Below are 22,857 nucleotides of genomic sequence, written 5' to 3'. Positions count from 1 at the left end.
AGATGTGGACTTTAAAAAAAAAAAAAAAAGGAAAGAAAGTGAAAAATAGTATGCTTTGGTCTACTTTCAGGCAAGATCAGTTTATTCTTTTAAAAGCCCTACTGCCACTTCCATCTCCTAGCACTGTTATTCCCTCTCACACCATTTTTTGTATTTAATTTATTTATTTATATTATATTGAAAGTTATATTGAAAGCAATTTTTTTACATTTGTTTTTAATTTTTTTTGAGTTCTAGTGCTCTTTCTTATCACCACCCACAATTTAAAAACCGCATGTGAAGTTATGCAAAACATTTCTATAGAAGTCATGTTGTAAAAGACAACATAGATCTCCCACCTTAATATAAATAAAAACCCTCAAGAAAAATAAAGTTTTTTGTTGTTTTTTGTTGTTTTGTTTTGTTTTTTTAAGAGAGAGGAAGAAAGAAAGAATGCTTAAATCTGTATTCAGACACTATCAATTCCTTCTCTGGGTATGGATAGGATCTTTCATCATAAGTCCTTCATTGTACTGCTGAAAATAGCAAAGACGTTTACAGCTAGTCATCCCAGAATTTTGCTATTATTTTGTATATGGTACATTTCACTTTGAGTTCATGGAGAACTTTCCAGGTTTTTTTTTTTTTTTAACTGAGAGTATTCCGCTCATCATTTCCCATAGAACAATAATATTCCATCACAAATACATACCACACTTTACTGAGCCATTCCCAATTGATAGACATTCCCTTCATTTCTATTTTTTTTCATTTTTTTTTTTTTGCCCAGACAAGAGAGCTACTATAAATATTTTTTTTGTTCACATAGGTCATTTTCCTTTTTGTTTTAAATCTCTTTTGTTATTCATGCTTAGTAGAGGTGTTGCCCAGTCAAAGGAAGTGCATGAATATATAGCCCTTTGGCTATATCTTCTGATCATTTTTCAACTGGGACATGGCTCTTATTTTTTAAAAATCTGTCTCAGTTCCCTCTATGTTTGAGAAATGAGGCCTTATCAGAGAAACTTTCTAGCACCATTCTTTGACAGAAATTTTAAGAAGTAAATACTATATAGCACATGTTCTACTTCAGGCTAATTCGTTTATCAATAACATATCAAAAATTATCAATAACATATCAAAAATAAATAAATAACGAATGACTCGATGAATAAATGAATGAATAGATAAATAAATGAGTGAATGAAGGTAAATAGGCTGACGTGGTTCTTCATGTGTCTGCTAAATATTTATATATGTATATATGTTTGTTTGTATAGATAATATCTGCTTCCAAAACTCTTTTAATTCAAAATTTTCTCCTATAAAAACAATAAAATGCCTCTGTCTCCTCAAATGTTGATGAATTGTTGTTGTTCATTTGTTTTCAATCATGTCCAACTCTTGTGATTTCATTTAGAGTTTTCTTGATAAAGGTATTTCATTATATTTCTCAGCCCATTTTACAGATGAAGAACCTGAGGTACATAGGGTAAGGTGACTTGTTCAAGGTCACACTGCAAGTATCTGAGACCAGATTTGATCCCAGTTGTTCTAGTCTCTAGGCCTGGCATTCTATCCACCTCACTTAGCTCCCCTCATTCATGAGTTAGAATAGATTAAATGTATATTGCCTATAGATATAGATAGTATATCTCTTTTAAATGGAGACATAGACCATTGGGCATTCTAGCTTTTATATAGTTCAGTGTTGTTTTGTTTATGAGATGAGTCTCAGAGGGAAATTTAATGGTACATGAGTATTTTATCCTAATCTAAGAGCAAAAGTTATAGAACATCTATTTGTCATTTGAGAAATTTAATCAGGGAAAAAAAAACTTTACTAAATTTTTGTTTCAATTCTCTTCTTTTATAATTTGCAATGGGCACAGCCCACCCAAGTTCTCTCATTAACAAACATGTGAAACCAAGGGAAACTTACCCATGATTGAATAGAGGAAGTCATTGAAGCCCAAACATCTTGTGGGTGGCACATATTTTTTATTGGTTTCCAAAAAAAATTTGGAAATCAGGGAGACCACTAATTAAGGAATGAAACTTGGCCTGGGTGGGTAATGTCTGGAAACGGATCCCTGAACAGATGAGATACCTGGCAATGTGGTTTGTTCCACTATTTTTGATTTAGGGTAGAAGTGCCAATAAGTTTAAATTCTTTTAAACAATGAGGCTTTGTATTTTCCTTTCTTAATTGAAAAGCAGGAAAACTAGTTAAAATTTGTATAACTCTTAGCAAGGGAACTTCCTTTTACTGATTTTGTGATTGAATTTGCCCCCAAAGTAGAAATAACAATACAGCTTTCTACAGAAGTTAACCTGTATGTTCTCAGATTCTAGAGGAAGAACTGCCAGAGAAATAATAAAGAAACATCACCTCTCACAGACTTGTTTCAGAAATAAGGAAATGCAGCATCCAGTTCTGCCCAGGTCAGCATCATTCAGGAATGGAGAACCAAACATAAACCTTTCTAGGAGACTTTGCAATATCCTTGATTCTAAGATTTTTCTCTTTTACTGAAATCTACGTTAATACAAAACAATAATAATAAAGAAACCGTTCAGGATAGTGTAATATAACCAGATCATCCTGGAGACAAAGGCCAGTGATTTCTGAGACATTGAAAGAAAATGCTCAGGATGTTTGGTTTCCTGGAGGCCCCAAAATCTCTGGCTGTTTTTAAATTTATATCAGTGGAAATATCAGCACCTCCATGAGGGCAGACCCTGGCACCTCTGCAAGGTTAACTTATGTGCTATCTCTCTTTGCCAAGGAAAGAGGTAGATTTCCATGCCAGAGATCAACATTTGTACACATCCTCATCAGCTCAAGAGCTGGGCCACCAGAAACAGCACAGATGCTGAGCTTGGCACTGGGTACTCTATGAATGCAGATGCCTTCTACCGCCTGCCAGGAGGGGTGCCAGGGTTTGTAGCTGGTGCTGTCATTTCCACAGCTTCGAGTTGCTTTGTTTTGTTTTAAAATCAAGTATATTCAGATTTCAGATAAAATACCACAGACAAATCTTTGGAAGGTCCTGAGGTTCAAGTTTATTACCTATCTAATCTTAGCACGCTTCACTTTGTGGTCTGCTATACTCCTTGATTACCAAATATTTCTCTTTTGGAAATCAGTGAAAAAATGTACTATCCACAAAATATTTTGGTCCCATCGATCTCCTTTTAGCAGAATATATAAGCCTCTTTTCTTAGTGAGAATCCATCTATATCTTCTCTCAAAATTTCCCATTCTGCTCTTAGAGTTTAAGCTTTTCCTAGTAAGAATCCATCGTATCTACCCCCAAATTTCCCATTCTTGCCTGTTAGATTGTAAGTTTTCCCAGTGAGAATCCGTCATATCTACCCCCAAAATTTCCCATTCTGCCTCTGTTAGATTGTAATTATTTTCCTAGTGAAGAATCCATCTTTACTCCAAAATTTCCCATTTTGCCTTTGTAAGCTTCTTGAGAGTAGGGACTGTCCTTTGCCTCTTTTTGTGTCCCTAGCACTTAGTAAATTCTGATTGCTTGTGTCTATTAAACAGCTACTATATGTAGGTAGCATCCAGATTATGAAGCTTTAAAAATCACACCAAGGAGTTTGTATTTGATTTTTTTAGGTAATGAGGACCCAATGCAATTTATTGATTAGGGAGCTAACCTTAGTGGAGGAGGGACAGGATGAGGTCAGGAAACCAACCAGTAGATAATTGTAATAATCCAGGAGTGAGATAATGAGGTCCTGCACCAGTGTAATGATAGTATTAGAAGGGAAGGGAAGTATTGAAAAGATAAGATTGTAGAAACTGTTTGCTTTTTTTCCTCCTTTTTTTGTTTTTTTTCTTTCATAGTTTTTCCCTTTTGTTCTGATTTTTCGCTCCCAATATGATTCATAAAGAAATATGTATTTTTTAAATTAATGTACATGCATAACCAGAGAAATAAATAAAATATGTAAAAAATGTAGAAACCACAGAACTTGAAAACTGATTGGATATGGGGAAGAGAGAAAGTGAGGAATTGAGGATGATACTTAGATTTTAAGCATGAGGAACTGGGAGGGTAGTGTTGTCCTTAACAGTAATAAGAAAATTAGGAAGATAGAAGGATTAGAGGGATAGGAAATAATGAATTCAGTTTTTGCATTTATCCTCATGAGTTCAAATCCAGCCTCAGACAGTTATTAGCTGGGTGACCAGAGGCAAGTCACTTGACCCTTTTTGCCTCAGTTTCCTCATCTGTAAAATGTAAAATGAGCTGGAGAAGGAAATTGCAAACCATTCCAGAGATAATCTGCCAAAAAAATTGAAATGGGGTCATAGGGTGTTGGGCACTGAAAAAATTACTTAGCAAGAAAAAAAAAAGTGACATCTGCTTTAAAATAGTTAGAGATATTAGACTGGAGGTCAACTTAAGGCTAGACAAGTAGATCTGAGAATTGAAAGTATTAGAGCCAGTAGTTGCATCATGTGAAATGAAGTGACATGTAAAGTGCTTTGCAAACTTTGAAACGCTACCTGTTATTAACTATTATTAATCTGTCAGTTTAACAATGAAGCTTACATCCACTTTCATTTCAGCTATCCCATCTAAATCTGACAGGTTATTTATTGTGACTTAATTTGTTTAAATGATGGTGGGATCAATCAATTTTTATAAAGCTTTTTATTTTCAAAACATATGCAAGAGTAGCTTTCACCATTCACCCTTACAAAATCTTGTGCTCTCAATTTTTTTTCTCCCTCTCTTTCCTCCATCCCCTCCCCTAGACTGCAAGTAATCCAATATATGTTAAATATGTGCAATTCTTCTATACATATTTCCACAATTATCATGCTGCACAAGAAAAATTAGATCAAAAAGGGAAAAAATGAGAAAGAAAACAAATCACAAGCAAACAACGACAGCAAAAAAAAAAAAAGGGGGGGGGATATCGGGAAATCAATCAATTAAATTTTTTTTTAATACTTATTCCTAGCCAAACTCTGGTTTAGGTGCTGGGGACTCAAGGAAAGTAAATGTAGACTGTGTATAAGCTTTACAGAATGAGAAAATCCTAGATTGAATCACTCCAGTCACAGATCACAACTCTGGACTCATAAAGCTGTGTTTTTGGCAAAAGAGAAATGTTTCCTGCGCTCACCCTTTGCCCCAGCTTGATTTGCAGGGGATATAGGAGGGCACTTCCAAAGTTCAGGGGCTTGCTGGTTCATACAGAGCCACAGATGTTCCTGCTTTCTGTTTTCCTTCTGTTCTCCTCTAAAGTTTCAATCTGCCTCCTGAAAAACTAGTGATCATTCATTGGAAGAAAACCATCTCTGTGAAGAGGGACTCTCTTGCTCAGTCTAGTCAAGTTGATGTGAGTATTCATTAAATTATAGTGTCACCTTTGCAAATGAAGGGAAATAGCCTTGCAGAGCATGAAAGAGACATGCTGAGTGACTGTTGCAGTATTCAATCAAAAAAAGGGTAATTAATGGCATCCCCTACTGTGTGGAGCAGATCTTATAGCACAAGGCAATTCTTCTTTAGGGAACCGAGAGTATGTTGTGCACAAGTCTGTGGTTGAGAGGCTGATAACTGATTTAGAGTCGATTGTTGCTTGCTGCCTAGTTCTAATGAGCAGTGTCTGAATCGCAAATAGATCCTCTCAGGTTCAAAAACAACCTCCTATCTCTTCCAGTGAAGAGTGCTATTACGACATCACAGAGCACCTGATAGAGACTTGCTTTTGCCAACATAATGCAGTCAGTATTTATTTACTGTGTACCCACGGGAAGCACTAACAGAAATACAATCCCTCCCCTCAAGGCCCTTACATTCGATTGGGGCAGGGTACTAGTAGCTGGTGGGGAGGAATCCGAAAATACTTCATACAGAAGGTGGTGTATGAGCAGATTTGAAGAAAGCGAGGGATTTGGGGAAGGGAAGTGGAGGTGAAGTTGGAGTGGATTTAAGGCTTTGTGAGAATGGCCTGAGCCTTCACACAGAGATAGGCGATATAGAAGGCACAGTAAAAGGCCAATTTGACAGGACTTTAGAGACTGGAAACATAATTTAGGCCCACGTTATAAAGAGCTTTAAAATGCTAAGCAGGAGTTTATATGGGATCCTAAAAGTGAAGTAGTATTCTTGTGACTAAGTCATTTGCTTCAGTTAGTGTTACCACAACCACTCATCAAGCTCTGTTAGTAATTCATGAATTAAGTAGGTTCAGGAGAGGTAACTTGCAGAGAGGAATTCTGATTCTAAGTGGTGTCTGCTATGTTATTAGGAATCTTAAAAATTCAAAAATATGCAAAAACTTTGCACTGCCTGATACATGATGTCATGAAAAGCCAGAACATTAGAACACTGAATCCAGTTTAATTCAGTGAGCAGTTATTGGCATGAGGGACACAGACAAAGGTCCCCCAGGACCTTAGATTTTGGGTCTTGCCCTCCCTGATTTATTTATTGATTTGATTCCTTTTCCCTAACTAGGTAAATGAGATTCTTTGCCCCAATTGCTATCTAGTCTTAATTGCTGAATTGGTGCAAGAGGCCTGTTAAAGACCTTAGCTTAAAAAAGGCCAAGGTCTCCCACAGCATTTAGGGCCATCTCCAATCGTCCTGATCTATATCTGACCACTGGACCGCCCTAGCTCCATGGCTCTGGGGGAAGGAGGGGAGGGGGACAGGGAAGTAAAGCAGGTGAACTTACCCAGCCCTCCCTCACTTAAATCCAATTTACTTGCTTGTCATTGCATCCCCTCCTCGAGAATGAAGGATAAACAAGAACCTTTCAATAGGTACCAAATACTGAGCTAGCATAGGAGATAAGGGATAGGGGATGTACCTGTGATTTCATTCCCTCTTCAAATAGGGTCTGCCCTCAAGGAGTTTACATTCTATTGATGAGAGAATGCACAGATGAGTAAATATAAAATACATTGTCAGGAAGTCATCTGCTTCAGGTTGAGAGTTAAATCTGTAGCAGCCAAAAAGTATGTGTAGGAACAGAAGAGAAAGGACCCAGATAAAATTCTGGGGTAAAGCTATGTATAGATGGCTTGATGAAGGAGAAAGAAAAGATCAGTCAAATAAATAATTACCATCTGGCCTTGCTTTTCCCTATCAGCTACTGCCTTTAAATTTTCACCAGACTTTTAAAACCATAGCATTCCTCTAGGCCCCTAGGTAATGCAGTGGATGGAGGGTAAGGTCAGAAAAAATCTGAGTTCAGTTCTGATCTCAAACACTTACTCTATATTACTTACCCCTTTTCGCAATTTCCCCAATTATAGAATAGAGATAATAGCACCCACCTCTGTGAAGACTGAATAAAGCAATATTTAGAAAGTTCTTGGTCTAGTGCCTGGGACATGGTGGTACCTAATGAAACTTGACAACGGTAACTACTTGTGTTGTTTGAATCCACTGTTACAAATTTATTAGGTGTACTCCTAATAGCTCAGTGGATAGAGTGCTGGATCTAGAATCAGAAAAAACCTGAGTTCAAATCCGGTTTCAGATATTTATTAGCTGTGTGATTCTAGACAAGTCTCTTAACCGTGTTTGCCCCAGTTTCCTCATCTATAAAATGAGCTGGAGAAGGAAATGGCAAGCCATCCCAGTATTTCTACCCCAAAACAAAGAAACACATATACAAACATTATATAGAGTGCTGCCTCTGGCATCAGGAGGCCCTGTGTTCAAATGTGATCTCGAACACTAGCTGGGTGACATTGGGCAAGTCATTTAACTTTGCCTCAGTTTTCTTATCAGTAAAATGGAGAAGGGAATGGCAAACCGCTCTAGTATATTTGCCCAAATGGGGTCATAAAATGACTTAACAACAACAATACATTCCAGCCACTAAGAGAAAAACAAAATAAAAAATGAACTAGTCTCTTCTAACTTTCCCATGCTCTGCATTCTTGCACTAACTTTGATTCTAGTTTACTCATTGCAGGCTCATGGCTTATTTGTCATTTAAAATGGAGTGGGCACTGGGCTTCTTCCCCAGGGGGACAGCATTTAGAAAACAAGAGGTATTACATGAATATCTTTCCCAAAATAATAACAGCAAGTTTTCCTCCCTGCCAGGTCTCCTGGCACTTCTAGGGAGGGTAGTAGGTGTACCAGAATTCTGCTACTGCTCACTCAGTTACCTGGCTTCTTTCTGCATAAAGGAACACAGAACTTGACTTAAGTCAGAGGCAATGAGCCAAGCAATCAACCAACAAACCAGAATTCTTCCCATTCTCTTTCTTTTCTTGTACTGGTTCACTGGATAGACTTGGACAAATCTCCTGTTTTCATTTCCCGCATTTGAATAAAAGGGACTGAGAGGAGAAAGGCTTGTTGTGAGGAATGACTAATAGCTATGATTATAAAGCACTCGGCAGATATAAATGTATGAATGCAAAATAAATGTGAGAAAATAGATGCTGGGTGAGCATAGCAAACAAATGGTGCACTGTATTTTGGTAATGGTATTACTTGGCATTTAGGAAGTGTCCGTGATGTGCCGAGCACTCAACATAGAAAAATAAATTATTGCTCTGGAGGAGCTCGGATTTCTAAGCTGAGGAAAACAGGCTCATAAAGAAAAGCAGACAAAGATTCTCCACCATACTGGATAGCTCCCTTGTGCCTCTTATTTCTTCTTTGTTTGAAGGGAAGCATGAAAAGAAGAACCAGAAGAGTGGTGGGCACTAGGAAGAATGGAAAGAAGCCAAAAAAACCTGAATTTAATTGGAAAACATGGAAACCATGTTGGTAGCAGGGGTAGCCCCAGATGGGCAGAGACAAAGTTTATCATTGTGATTTTCCATCTTAAGTCCTTTTAATATCCTCCTCTATAAAAAAAAGATTAAAATAATTCAAGTTTAGGATCCCTTCCAGTTCTAAATCTACAACCCTATGAATAATAGTCAATCAGCAAGCAATAATTAAGTGCTTGCTGTGTGCCTGGCACTTTATTGAGTATTGGGAATATTAATGCAAAAATAGAAACAATCCTTAGTCACAAGATTGTGTTCTAATAGAAGAGAGAAGTATATAGACAAATATGAAATAGATGTAAAGTTTTTAAGTTTAAGTATTCTGAACAGGAGGGCACCAGCACTGGGATAGTGGGAGTTGTCAGGAAACTTGTCAGGTAAAGAGGGATGCTTGCACTGCGTGTTGAAAGAAGAAGAGGGAAGAAGCACATTTCCAGTCGGTATGAAAATCAGAAATGAGAATTTTGTGTGTGAGAAACAGAGAAGGCCAGTTTGGCTGGACAGCAGGCTGCTGTTGAAGAATAATGTCCAATAATGCTGGAAAGGTAGGTTAGCTAAATGGGGAAGTTTTTATTTTATCCTCAGGGCAATGAGGAATCACTGGAGCTTGATTGAGTAGGTTAGTGAGATGGTTGGATTAAAATGTAAGGCAAATGCTTTTGGCAACTGTGTGAATGATAGAATAGGCAGGGAGAGATTTTAGACAGAAAGAACAATTAACAGACCTGTTGCAATATTTTAAAGAGGGAGGTAAAGAGGAATTGAACTAAAATAATGGAGAGAAGGATTAGGGTCACATGAGAGAGACGCTGTGGTATCATTTTTATGAGTTCCCTCTTTTATAGAGAAGAGAAAGGAGGAAACAGAAAAAAATATTATTTGTGTTGAATATTAATGATTTTTGAAAATTCATGATTGAATTGAAAATTCCCATTTAGGGATTGAAAATTCATGAAGCTCTTGACATACCGTCCATATAATTTCAAAGGTGCCTCATAGAAGTAATTTTTTTTTATTTTCATTTTAACATTTTATTTTATTTTAGCTTTTTATTTTCAAAATATATGCATACTTTTCAACATTCATTCTTGCAAAATCTTGTATTCCAAATTTTTTCTCCTTCCCTTCCTCCTTTCAATATATGCTAAATATGTGCAATTAGAAGTCTTTTTTAAAAAAATCTGTAGGAGCAGCTAGATGGCACAGTGAATAGGAGGACCTAAATTCAAATCCAGCCTCAGACACTTAACACATTCCAGCTGTATGACTTTCTGCAAATCACTTAATCCTAATTCTTTACAATAAAATTGGCAATAGAGAAATCCCCCTCCCCCCAAAAAAAGATTTGGGGTTGGTTGATTTACTTGTTCCCCTGCTCCATTTGATAATTTTGGGGGACAATTTTGGTTTACAATTGTGAAGAGATCCCTTTAGCTAGATTATATTATTTTCACCATTAAAGAGAGCCAACTTTTTGCCTTTGGACCTTTGTAACCTCGCTTGCAATTGAAGTTTGATTAATTATTTCTCCCTCTCATCAGGGACCCAAAGGCAGATTTCAACATGTAATTGGCTCAGCAAGAAAGGTAATGACTTTAGAATATGTTTCAAGACAACTCTTTGCCATACTCCACAACATTTTTGAATGTCTCTTTAGAGATGTCAGGTATATGACCAATGTTTTTTGTGGTCTCACCATTCCAGAGTCCCCTTTGCAGTTTTGTCCCAAGTTCTGAGATGATGTATTTTTGCAAAGGCTTATCCATGCTGGCAAGAGAAACTTGACGATAGATCCCTCCTGCCTGGAAGCCTCTGGGCACCTTGACAAAAATCATTAAAAATTTAATTATAATAAACAGAGGCAAGATGCCTATGAAGAAATCCCTAGTGTTGGAGAAATGGGGGGAGGAAGGGGAAGAATCCTCTCAACCACATGAATTCTCAAATGGTACTTGGCTGATTCAGTGTAACTCTGTGTCTTGCTTTTTGGGGAGGGGAGGACATGAAGAACACATCTGTAGAAGCAAATATATCTTTATTATTTGTCATCTTACAGGCTGGTAGAAAAAGCAAAATATGACTTAAATACATGTTTCATGATTTCCCTCCCTTATACACAGAGCATTTTTGTAAATTAAAACAATTAGCCCTCTCAAAGGGAGAGATATTTCTAAAGTGCTAAATTGTTCTTGGCTGTTTTCTGAAGGGTCTTTAACCTCATGGTTGAAGTACTTAATTGTGCTCTCAATAAAGTTATCCTTCTCATTACATGGCTGAAATGATTTCTAACATGGCACTTTTCTTTCATGCTCTAGTGTGCTTCCATCCAAGCCTCTCAGTTTGGTGAAACTGGGCAACAATATCACTAGCCATAGCCCAATGTGGACATCTTTGTTTTTGTCGGTTTTGTTATTGTTTGTCCTTTGTTCTCCAAGAGGATCAGGCCATCAGGGAGGAGACATGCAAGTGAGTGGGCAAGGTCACCTGCCTCACTTTCCCCTCCTGAGTCATCTCGGTCCAGGGGCCAGATAGAGATCAGGACGACTGGAGATCACCCTGGATGCAGTGGGAGACCTGGGCCTTTTTAAGCTAAGATCTTCCACAGGCCAGTTTCTGTTATCAATCTATCAGTGGTCTCTATAATGAGATTCTAATGCATGCACAGCATTTATGGTATAGTGGAAAACAGGCTGGCTTTGGTAGACAGACACAAGTGCAGGATCAACCTATTACCTTTAATCACTGACTCTTACACATGGTCTTCACAATAAATAACATTCAAATAGTACTTTTAAGAATTGCAAAGCACTTTACAAATTTTATCTCATTTGATTGTTATAACAACCTTGGAACATATGTTTTATTATTATCCCCCTTTTATGTATGAATAAACTGAAGCAGATCTGAGGACAAATTTTAATCCACGCTAAAATGTCTTCCTGAAGACTTAACTTCATATGCTATCCATATCCAGAGAAAGAACTATGGAGTCTAAATGCAATTTCAAGCATACTGTTTTTGTTTGTTTTTGTTTTTTTGTTTTTTGTGGTTTTTCCTTTTTGTTTGCATTACTCTTTCACAACATGAGTAATGTGGAAATATGTTTAATATGATTGTACATATATAACATACCAGATTGCTTAATATCTTGGAGAGAGAAAAAAGGGAGAGAGGGAGAAAAAATGAAAATCAAAATCTTAAAAATGTTGAAAATTATCTGTACATGTAATTGGAAAAAATAGAAATACTATTAAATGGGAAAAAAAATCTTCCTGACTGGAATCTTCTTGTCTCCAGGCCCAACCTCTTTATATTTTGAATCAATCCTTTTATGTGTTGGATGACCATACACAAACACTAATCTTTAATGTCCCCATTTGCAAAATGAGAATAATAATACCCAGAGAATTATTGTGATTTTTAAAAATGAAATCACAAATGTTAAAAATGCTTTACAAACTTTAATATTATTAACACTGGAAAAAAATAAGATACTATTAAGTGTGGGAAAAAATGTCTTTCTGACTCCAGGCCCAATCTCTTGAATGAACCCTTTTATGTGTTGGATGACCATTGCAAACATTGATCTTTAATTTTCGCATTTGCAAAATGAGTATAATAATTACCAGAGAATTGGTATGATTTTGAAAAATGAAATCACATATTAAAATGCTTTACAAACTTTAATATTATTAATATTATTTTTATTATGCTAGATCATATGGTGATAAGAGCTCCATGTAAAATAAAATTGCTATTGCAGTCTCATGGAATTTACAATCCAATTGAGAGGCTTACAAATTGCTTCTCTTGCCTCAGGAGCATGCTATGTATTCATCCTTCTAAAGAAAGTGTCCAGTTAAGGAAAAGAAAACAAATTTGGAAGTCAGTTTTCCAGCTCTCACTGTGAACTGGTGAATCAATCAGCCAATTAATCAACAAGGTGCCAGGCAGGGCTGAGCCCTAAAAATCCAAAAGCAAAATCAAAACAGACTTTGCCTTCAGGAAGATTACATCCTTTTGGACTGGGAAGTGGGAGGTAGAGGGAACTACAGCAGAACCACCTATACAGGTAGAGGCAAGGTATATGGAAAATAAATAGAGGGCGATTCGAAGGAATAAGGACATTAATAGGGAGATTACAGAAATACTTCATGAAAGAGATGGCTCATGAAGTGAATTTTAAAACAAACTCAGATTTCAAGTGAGGAGGTAATAAAAGGGATCCCAGGCACAGAAAGTGAAACAAGAAATGAAGGGTCATGTATAAAGGGCAATCAAAGGCCAGTTTGATTGGACTATGCTTAAAAGGGAATATCAGCAACTGGAGTCCATGACAGAGTCTATTAGTCCTTCTCCAAGAAAGACCAAACACACACAATAAGAAAAACTGTATTCCTCCTATCTTGGTTATATGTGGTAAAGCTGGATCTCCGTTTCTTTATATGTAAATGAAAGAATCATAATAGTTGTTCCCTAATATCCCTTCCACTTCTAAATCTGTGAAAATGTATTTCTATAAAATATACCTAGGTCCTGTAAACAAGTCATGTATACATAAAATACAATTTTCAAGCTTTTACTCTTTGACATTAAAAGTGATTCAGTTTATGTAGTATGTTGTTCTGTTATAAGATAAAACTGCTTTTGGCCTCTTCCCTTCTCCTGTACTCCAGGTCAGCATGTCTTTTTAGTTGTACAAATAAAATCTCTTTTCTTTTATTAATGTTACTTCTTCCTCACCAATCACTGTAGTGTTTCTATAGCAAAAAAAATATTCACCCTAGACCTTGTGTCCTCCCGCGTGATTAGGAAGCCTTTTTCAGTGTTTGAGAAATTTAGATGATACTTCCCTTCAAACAAATACTTTGATTGAGTCCAGGGAACTTTCTCTTCTATACAAGACTGTCCTTTTGATCAACACATTACGATGGTATAAATAGTATGGATGCAGCCAAAAACAAAAACAAATCATAGAGTGAGGTGAGAACTAAAAACTATAAAAAGGGCCTTTTTACCCTCAGGATTAGTTTGTGCCTATGCTCAAATCATGGGTAACCAGACTAATTTGCCATATATTGTGAAAATACCTAATTCTATCAATTTGGAAATTGATATTTCTGAATATATGCTACATAACCCAAAGCAATACATTGGCTCTCAAAAACAAACAAACAAAAAACCACAGCATGGAAGAGCTGTTCACTTGGGAACACAGTGTTTTATTTCATTTTGTAACTTGCACCTTTAACCTTCCTTATATTCACAACTCTTCTGAATCTAAAGATAATTTGACAAGGTCTACCCACTTGGCTATTACTGAAATGCAGGTGGTTGCCAGACTATGCTGTTGACCCCTCTTCTACATAATAACATAACAATGGATTCTGGATAACTTTATACCTGTAGGAGCTTAGATCCAGTTACCAAGGATTCCAAAATTCCTAAGAAGTTTAAACCTTAACATGGCCGATGTGAGCCTATAGGAGATATTAAAAAAAAAAATGCATTTCCTTTTTAAAGCATCCTTTATTTAAGCATGAACAGGTAATTGATTGACAAACTATTTTGATTTGATTGGTTTGGGTTTTGCCAGACTAAAAAAAAAAAAAAAAACCTAGACTTTATCCCAGGCTTAATCTCTTATATTATATGGCTCCTGTCTCCTTCTGACCACCCACTCTTTTGCAAGTTGTCCATGGGATAGGGTGGGAGTAAGTGTTTTATACATACTCATAGCCTAACCTGGCAATTTCCTTAATGAGTACTCACATTTGTAAACATCCTGGCTTTGGGAAGAAAATAAGAAGTTTTCCTTCAGAACCCGCAGCCTCTTACATTCTGTTAGTTGAACTACACTGAGAGAGATAACCTATTTACATACTAAAAAGGTCAATGTTGGACAAATCAGCATTTAAAGATGAATTTGCTCCTGCTGCCTGCAACTGAAGCATGAGAATTTGGGTACAGCCAGCAATTTTGCTGTCTTGTTATCTGCATAGACAGGGAGCATTAGTAAATATTCCTGAGACATCTTGGCCCATGCTGTACCCAAAGTGCTTTATAGAGAGGCAAGGTGATTGACAGGTTCATTTGTAGTTTCAAACCTTTCTGATTACTAATGGGTATTGGCAGTAGAAGGGGTTATGTAAACTGTAGGTCAGGCTCATCAACTAAAAATGGTGATTAATTTAAGGGTGTAATATTTGCATAATAGATGCTTCATATTTTCAGGTTCAGTTAGGAAAATACAGACCATTATAATAGGTTTTAAATTACGTGGCTACTGCTTACTTAACCTATCATTTGCATTTAGCAAAAGTAGATTTTTAGATTGCTTAAAATATTTCTTTTGTAGTCTTTCTCTTAAAAGTCTTTAAAATATCAACAATTTTACTAATGTATGATGAAAGTATCTTAAAATAAATTCCTTTTTATTGTAAACACACTGGCTTTCTTGGCACCTCCATAATGTCTTTGTTCCTTATCTGGTCTCACTATCTGACTCGGTCTTCCCCATATAACTCAGACTCTTAGTCTGTGGAGTAAATAGAAGGAAATGTGGTTAGAATATAAACCTCTAGCCAAACTGATTTTTTTTTTTAAGGTAAAAAGCTAATATGTCCTTTGGACAGTGCATTGAGCTCACCAGGTCTCAACAAAGCTCTTCTGAGCAGCAGTAATACCCAATCTTCTACATGTTCATCACAATGTACAATAATCCTGGGCAAATCCCTCAAACCACTGTTTGCTTTAATCCATTGGGAAAAGAAAATGATAAACCATTCCAGTATCTTTGCCAGGAAAACCCCATGGACAGTATGGTCCATGGAGTCACAAAGAATCAGATCTTAACAGCAAACAACAAAACGCAGGAATGGGCTAGATTATACAGGGCTTTGATGTGTAGTGGCTACAGTTGATCTATAGTTGTAACCCATCTATAGTGGCTCAAATAAAATATAGATAGAATCAAATATATTCTACATATTATTTTATATTAAATATGTATATATTATAGTAAGGTGTTGTTTTGATCCTAGAGGTAATAGAGAGCCATTATTTATGGAGTACAGCTACATTTAAGTTGAAAGCAGATACAAATATATTTTACATATTATTTTATATTAAATATATATATATATTATAGTAAGGTGTTTTTTTGATCCTAGACGTAATAGAGAACCATTATTTATGGAGTACAGCTACATTTAAGGTGAAAGCAGATATGACCTTTTTCCAAGACCAATCTCTCTTGTTTTGAGTCAATACAACAAACATTTAATAGGCCTCTACTACATGCAAGGAATTGTGCTAGTCCCTTGAAATACAGAGTAAATCAATACTAGTCTCTGCCCTCAAAGAGTTTATTACTGATGTTAGGGAAGAGGAAGAAATATGGCATACAGTTATCCCTTTTACATAGCAAAGTTGAGGGGTCTAGAACCCTCGTGATCTGGAAAACCCATGTAAAATTTTTTGGCTTTCTCTTCATACCAGAGAAGAAATTGGATTTTTTTTCTTTTACTTTTATAAGGTTTTTTAGTACGTTACTGTAAAATTTGGGTTAAATATTTGGTCACAGGCTCTCTGTCATTTGCTGTGCTTTGTATATTGTCTTCAGCTTCTGCAAAACTCCCCCAAAATTTCCCAATTAGTTTTGTATATTGACCCACAATATTTCAAAATCATGATGGGAAAAGTCTGGGTGTGGAAGGGATAACTATACATAAATAAGCATAATAAAATAGGTTAAGAAAAGTCACCAAGTGTTCTAGGAATTTTTGAGGAAAGGCAGAACATTTTTAGCTGGAGAGTGATCTTGTTTTGCCATGATAATGTTTGGTTCACAGCAAATTCAGATGAAACTACACAAAAAAATCAAATATACCATATGAAAAGCTGGCCGTGAACTGACAGCCTCCATCAGTGGAACTTTGTTATAGTATCCTTCATGAGAGCAAACTTAGCAGCTGCAGCTATAAATCCCGATGATCCAATATGTCTATCAGGCAGTATCCTATGTAATCACCAAGTGATTTGGCCTGCTGTCAAACCCATGAGCAAAAGGGAAAGACAACTTTCCACAGCTTGAATGTCCCTTTGATACAACTGACTCCTATATATATACTTCTGTAGCCTAGGCTGACTTTTCAAACCTCGGATCCATATCTATACCTCCTTATACTTGGGCAGCTGCACCCAGATGTCCTTCCCAAACAAATTCAGCATGTCAGAAATTGAACTCGTCTCTCCCAAAACTTTTTCTTATTGTTCCTTCTTCTAATTCATACTTTCAGTCAATGTAACCACCACTTACTGAATTTCCTGTTTTCAAAATCTTGATATGGACTCTTCTCCATTCTTCTCCTTTCATATCCATTGGTTATCTCGTCATGTTACTCCTACCTCCACATCTCAGTTTTTGACATGTTGAATTTGTTATGGAGGAACATCCATGTGTAGTTGTCCCATACATGAAGGGATAATAAATGTGAGAGTTTGGAGGGGCAGTCTAGGCAAGAGATATACATATATATGTGTGTGTACTTGTGTATCTATATATACTTGTAGGTATGTGTATGTGTGTGTTTGTTAGAGACAGACACAGAGAGAAAGAGGGAGAGAAAATATAAAGAATATACTTCTGTAAGTATAGAAGTGATAATCTTAGTAAAATAGTTGAGATGTCTTTAGGAAAGAGTATACAGAGAGGAAAAAGTCTTCCAAAAATAATTCTTCTAGCTTTGCTTCTGACTCTGAATTTTGCCTTCATGACCTAATTTCCTAATTTGGAATTTCTCTTCAACCTGTGGTCTTCTCACCCTGGAATATTCCTCTGCTCCCCCAGTCCCCTTCTTCCACTGATAGTTCCTCATATAACCTTTATTTTGAAAAAAGGCTACGCCAGCCATCCTTCATTTCTATACTGAATAGACTTTACCACCATGCCCTTGTATGGATAATGCTCCCACCCATCCTGCTTTCAGGTCCTTTTTGTATATTGTCTGCCCCCAATTAAAATGGAAGCTCCTCCAAGTTATGGCTTATATGTACCTAGTAAGTACTTAATAAATGCTTGTTAACTTGACTTCACCTTATCTATTCCTTCCCCCCTATTATTCCAGCTTTCAGCCTAATATAAGCCTCATTACTACCCATCCATTCTCTTTCTATCTCCATCCTTCATATTGCTGCAAGATTATATTTCTTATCAAAGCTCTAGCCATACCACCCACTCCTCCAATTAAAATTCCCTGATAAACAAAGCTGGAGAAAAATCACAAAACTGTGTTGGCTGAATTCTCTACAAATTTATGTTTCATAGTCTCAATTGGGCATTCAACTGTGATAGGACAATCTTTTTAAGGCTCCCTAATTGATTTATTATCTTACTCACTGCTGCATCTCTTCCTAAGTGTTTCAGCCCCCCTCACACTTGCCTCTCACCTTCTCAACTGAAAAACTTGCCTTATAATATTTCCCTGAAAAAAATCGAGGCAATTTGCTGAACTCTCTCTTTTGACATCCTCCTAATCTCACATTATGTTTCTTCCACTTGTCTTCCTGTAAGGGAGTAGATATTCTAATTTTGCCAATTCTTTCTCAAAAAAATCCTCACTTGATCTTTTTGTTCCTGCTGTCTATCATGTACATCTCTTTTCTAGCTAAACTTTCAGATAAAACTTTGTGCAATTGATACCTCCACTTCCTTTCCTTTCATTCCCTTCTTAACTTTTGCTTTCTAACAGCAAGATTCCTAAGTCTTCATCATCATTTCCTTGTTCTGGGATACCTCCCTCTTACTCTCCTTGCTTATTCAATTTTGGGATTTCCTTTTATCCATCATCTTCTTTCATTAGAATGTAAGCTTTTTGGGGAGGGACTATCTTTTTTTGTATTTGAATTCTCAATACTTAGCATACTATTAAGTGCTTAATAAATGTTTCTGACTACTTTTTCCAACTTCTGATCACAATAAACAACTTGAAACTGCTTTCTCCAAAGTTACCCATGATTTCTTACAAAATCTAATGATCCTTTGTCCTCTTTTTTTTTTTTTTTTTTTTTTACTTTTCTATAAGCCTTTGACACTGCAAGTCACATTTTTTTTTTGATACTCTCTTCTCTCTAGATTTTCTTGATATTATTGCCTCCTGGTTCTCCTCCTACTTGTCTGATTGCTCCTACTCTCCACACATCACACCTGCTAATGGTATTATATATATATATATGTATGTGTATATATATATAATGCTAATGGGTCCCTCTTCTCCCTCTATACTCTTACCACTTGGTGATCTTAACAGTTCCTGTGGGTTCAACTATTATCTCTACATACATGATTCTCAGATTTATTTGCCTAGCTCTAACCTCTCTCCTGGGGACAGCTAGGTATACATGGAAGGAACACCAACTTGAAGTCAGGAATACCTGAGTTCAAATCTAGCCTCATAACTTCTGGTTGCTAAGCTTAGCTCTTTGTCTTTAAAATAGGACACATTAGAAAGGAAAATGGCAGACTCCTCCAGTATCTTTGTCAAGAGGATCCCGTGGGGAAGTTGCAGAAAAGTTGGAATCCGCTAAACAACAGCTCTCCTCCATCTGATTCTCCTGCATCTCCAACTGTCTGTTGGACATTTCAAACTGGATGTCTTGTAGAATCTTAAACTTCAAAAAGTGAATCATTATCCTTTTCCTCTTCCTAACTTACCTATTTCTATGGAAAATGCCATTACCTTTTCAGTGACTCAGGTTCACCATCTAGGAGTCATCCTTGCCTCCTCACTCTCTCATTCCTCCCACCTCCAGATCCAATCAGTCGCCAAAACCTGTCATTTCTACTTTCACAACATCTTTCAAATATGTCCCGTTCTCTCCTCTGACATATTCCCCACCACCTCCATTCTATCTGGACTATTGCAATAATCTATTCATTTTCTGAGCCTCAAGTCTTTCCCATTTCCAGTCCCTCCTTCACTTATCTGTCAAATTTATCTTTGTACCATGAAAGATTGGCCATGTCTCCTTTACCTCCCCCCTTAACTCAACTCTAATGGGTCCCTCTTGCCTCCAGGATCAAACACAATATTTTGCTTTTAAGAGTCTCCATAATCTTGCCCCTTCCTGCCTTTGCAGTATTCTTACTCCCCATATTCTGCAATCCAGTGGCACTTAGCCTTCTTGCTTTTCCTCAAACTAGATACTCAGTCTCCCAGTCCTGGGAATTTTTGCTTGCTATCCCACATGCCTGGATGAGTCTCTCTCCCTTCCTCTTCTTGCTACACACACACACACACACACACAAACAACACAAAATTCCTTACCCATCTGTTAAAACCACACAGAAATCATATTTTCTTTAGGAAGCTCCTCTCCATCCCACCTATTTACTGTGTCTGTGTGCGTTTGGACAAATCACTTTAATTGATCTACCTCCTCTTGGAGAGGACCCTAAGAATTCAGAATAACTTGTGAAATATCCAAGTTCGGATTTTTGATACTGATTGACAGTATCAAATGACAATCAGCATTTGAGACAGTTTCACTTACCATATAGTTTATAAACCATTGACAGAATGAAATCCATGCACTTACCTCAGCATTAGTCATCTCTGTAAAGACATAGATGACATTAAGCAGAATTCCTAACCACAAACAAATAGACACTCAGTATTTTCTTTGCCCTATAACATGCTCATTCACCATCTCCTAAGTCTTCAAAATTAACAAATCTTCCTCCATGTAGAAAATCTCCATTTTGGAAAGTACTAAAATTCCCTTTCTCCCCTCATGATACCTATAGAATCATCTTCCACCTTTCCCCCCGCCCCCGTTTCTCTTTCTCTCTGTGTCTCTGTCTCTCTCTCTCTCTGTGTGTCTCTCTCTCTCCCCTCTCTCTCTCTCTGTCTCTTTCTCTCTCTCTGTCTCTCTGTCTCTGTCTCTCTCTGTTTCTCTCTCTCTCTCTCTCTCTCTCTCTCTCACACACACACACACACACACACACACACACATCCCATATGCCCAGTTGAGCATCACCAGACCCAGCTGCTTTTACTGATCCAACTGTTCAACAGTACCATTTCTACCCAATCAGTGAGTTCCACTTACCTATGATAAGATCAGTCCTCCTTCTTGACAATTACTTAATGCTGCTTATCAATTGCCTTTGCCTAATCCATTGAAAATCCCTGGTGTGCCTGAGTTTCTAATGTTGTTCCAACAAGTTTAATCCTTTCAGCCTATTTCGTCAAACAGAAAGTGGAGGGATTGGATTAGGTGATCTTTCAAGTTCCTATTAGGCCTGCAACCTATGATCCTATGATGCTCAGGATCCTCTCACATTGCACTTTGTTTGAAACCTCTCTAATATATGTGTCATTTTGTATTATGATTATTTTTGTATTTGTATATATATGAGAATTTTTAATGGTGTGAAAATAGGATAGTACAGTGAAAAGAAAACAAGATTTAGAATATTTAGGCTTGAATTCCGACTCTGCCATTTACTGTGTGAAGTTGGGAGGCTATCTAATCTCTCTGAGTGTTCTAATCTTTGAAATGACCATAAAATATTTACACTACCTGTACTACAGCACTGTTGTGAGGATCAAATGAAATCATATTGTAAACCTTAAAGCTTTATATAAATGTCAGCCATTTTTTTCATTACTTCAATATCAAGCCACCATGATGGTATGAGAGAGAAATGCCTTCACACTAGTAATGAAACATTCCCTTCAAAATAGAATTCTAGGGAATTCTGTATTTTAGGATAGTGTAACACAGGAAAAAGCAAAGAAAGATACCTAAACATTTATTACAGGCTAATGCTAGTAAGGGAAAATTTGAAAAACACATGTAAAGTCTTTCATGTGCATCTTTTAAAAATTCACAAGTACAAGGATAAAGAAGATTGACCAGGTAGCAATTCATGTGAAAACAGGATTTAGAGGTGTTTTGTTTTTTTTTAGTAGACTGAAAGTTCAATATGATACACCAATGTGATAAGATAGTCTAGGAAACTAGTCAACTCCTTAGGCTATAACAGAGCGATCAAGGATTTTATATATATATGTATGGGAGAGGGACAGGGACAGAGAAAACACAGGTCTGTAAACAGGGTCAGCTGGGTGACTCAGAACTAGTCAGGAAAACCTGAGTTCAAACCTGGTATCAGATACTTCCTAGCTGTGTAACCCTGGGCTAGTCACTTATAAGTCTCTTTATCCCTGTTTCCCTTTTTTTGTTTCTGTTTTTGTTTTTTGCCTTTAAAAGGGAACTGATAATAGCACCTTCTTTCCAGGGTTGTTGTGAGGATCAAATGATATAATAATTATAAAACACATAGAAAAGCACTTGCTATAAATATTAGCTCTAAGTATTATTAAGATTTGTTAAGTTAGGTTGAATAAAGTGGTTTCATATAATGCTACTTCCCCCCAGAATACTCTACTGAAAGTAAGCAACAGGCCCTCCATCAGTCAGTCTTCCTGTCTGCCATGTCAACCCACCCCTCCCGGGACCTTCCCCTCTGCAGAGAACAGCATTGCAAGCTTCTTCCAGGTGTGGCTGATATCCAGGCAAGTGAAGTAGCCAAATGGACTGTTGATGAGGTGAGAAATCTATTTTCTTTGTTTGTTTTGAAGATTTTCAAGGGAGAATGTCTAAATTAGAACTGTGACATTGAAATGGCCTTTATGTTTGTGTTCCTTTATTCCTGATAAAATGATTTTTGTTAAGAATATGGGGTTTTTTCACCTCCAAATGAGATTTTTTTTTTAACATGCATTAAACTTTTGGTTCAGTATGAAGGGGAAGCTATGGTCAATGCATAAGATCCAAGTATATCAGACATAATCCAGGAAAAGTCGAGTAAGATCTTTTCCTTCCTCCTGCCTTTCTTCTCATGCAAAAATGACTGACTGGAAGAAATCTATTGCATTTGCCAGCTAAGAGCTAAATGCCAGTATCTCATCTTAAAAATTGAAATTTTTAACCTCGAAGTGGCTAAGTGGGCTATTACTGTGAAATTTTTCATTTGTATATGTGGACCTCAATTTGGTTATAGACAAGTAATATGTTGTACATTCTGA

General features: G+C 36.8%; 1 protein-coding gene across 1 annotated transcript in view; it reads left to right on the top strand.

Annotated features, from left to right (window-relative positions):
- The window catches only part of L3MBTL4 (L3MBTL histone methyl-lysine binding protein 4), a 503,358-nt gene that overhangs the window by 461,916 nt on the left and 18,585 nt on the right, over window positions 1-22,857 (top strand). The window contains exon 17 of the mRNA XM_051970424.1: window positions 22,208-22,377. Coding sequence (XP_051826384.1) covers window positions 22,208-22,377 — 170 coding nt within the window. The remainder of the gene's footprint in view (window positions 1-22,207; window positions 22,378-22,857) is intronic.

Source organism: Antechinus flavipes, chromosome 1 (genome assembly GCF_016432865.1).
Source record: "Antechinus flavipes isolate AdamAnt ecotype Samford, QLD, Australia chromosome 1, AdamAnt_v2, whole genome shotgun sequence".
Taxonomy (NCBI): domain Eukaryota; kingdom Metazoa; phylum Chordata; class Mammalia; order Dasyuromorphia; family Dasyuridae; genus Antechinus; species Antechinus flavipes.
This window is presented reverse-complemented; position numbering and strand designations above follow the sequence as displayed.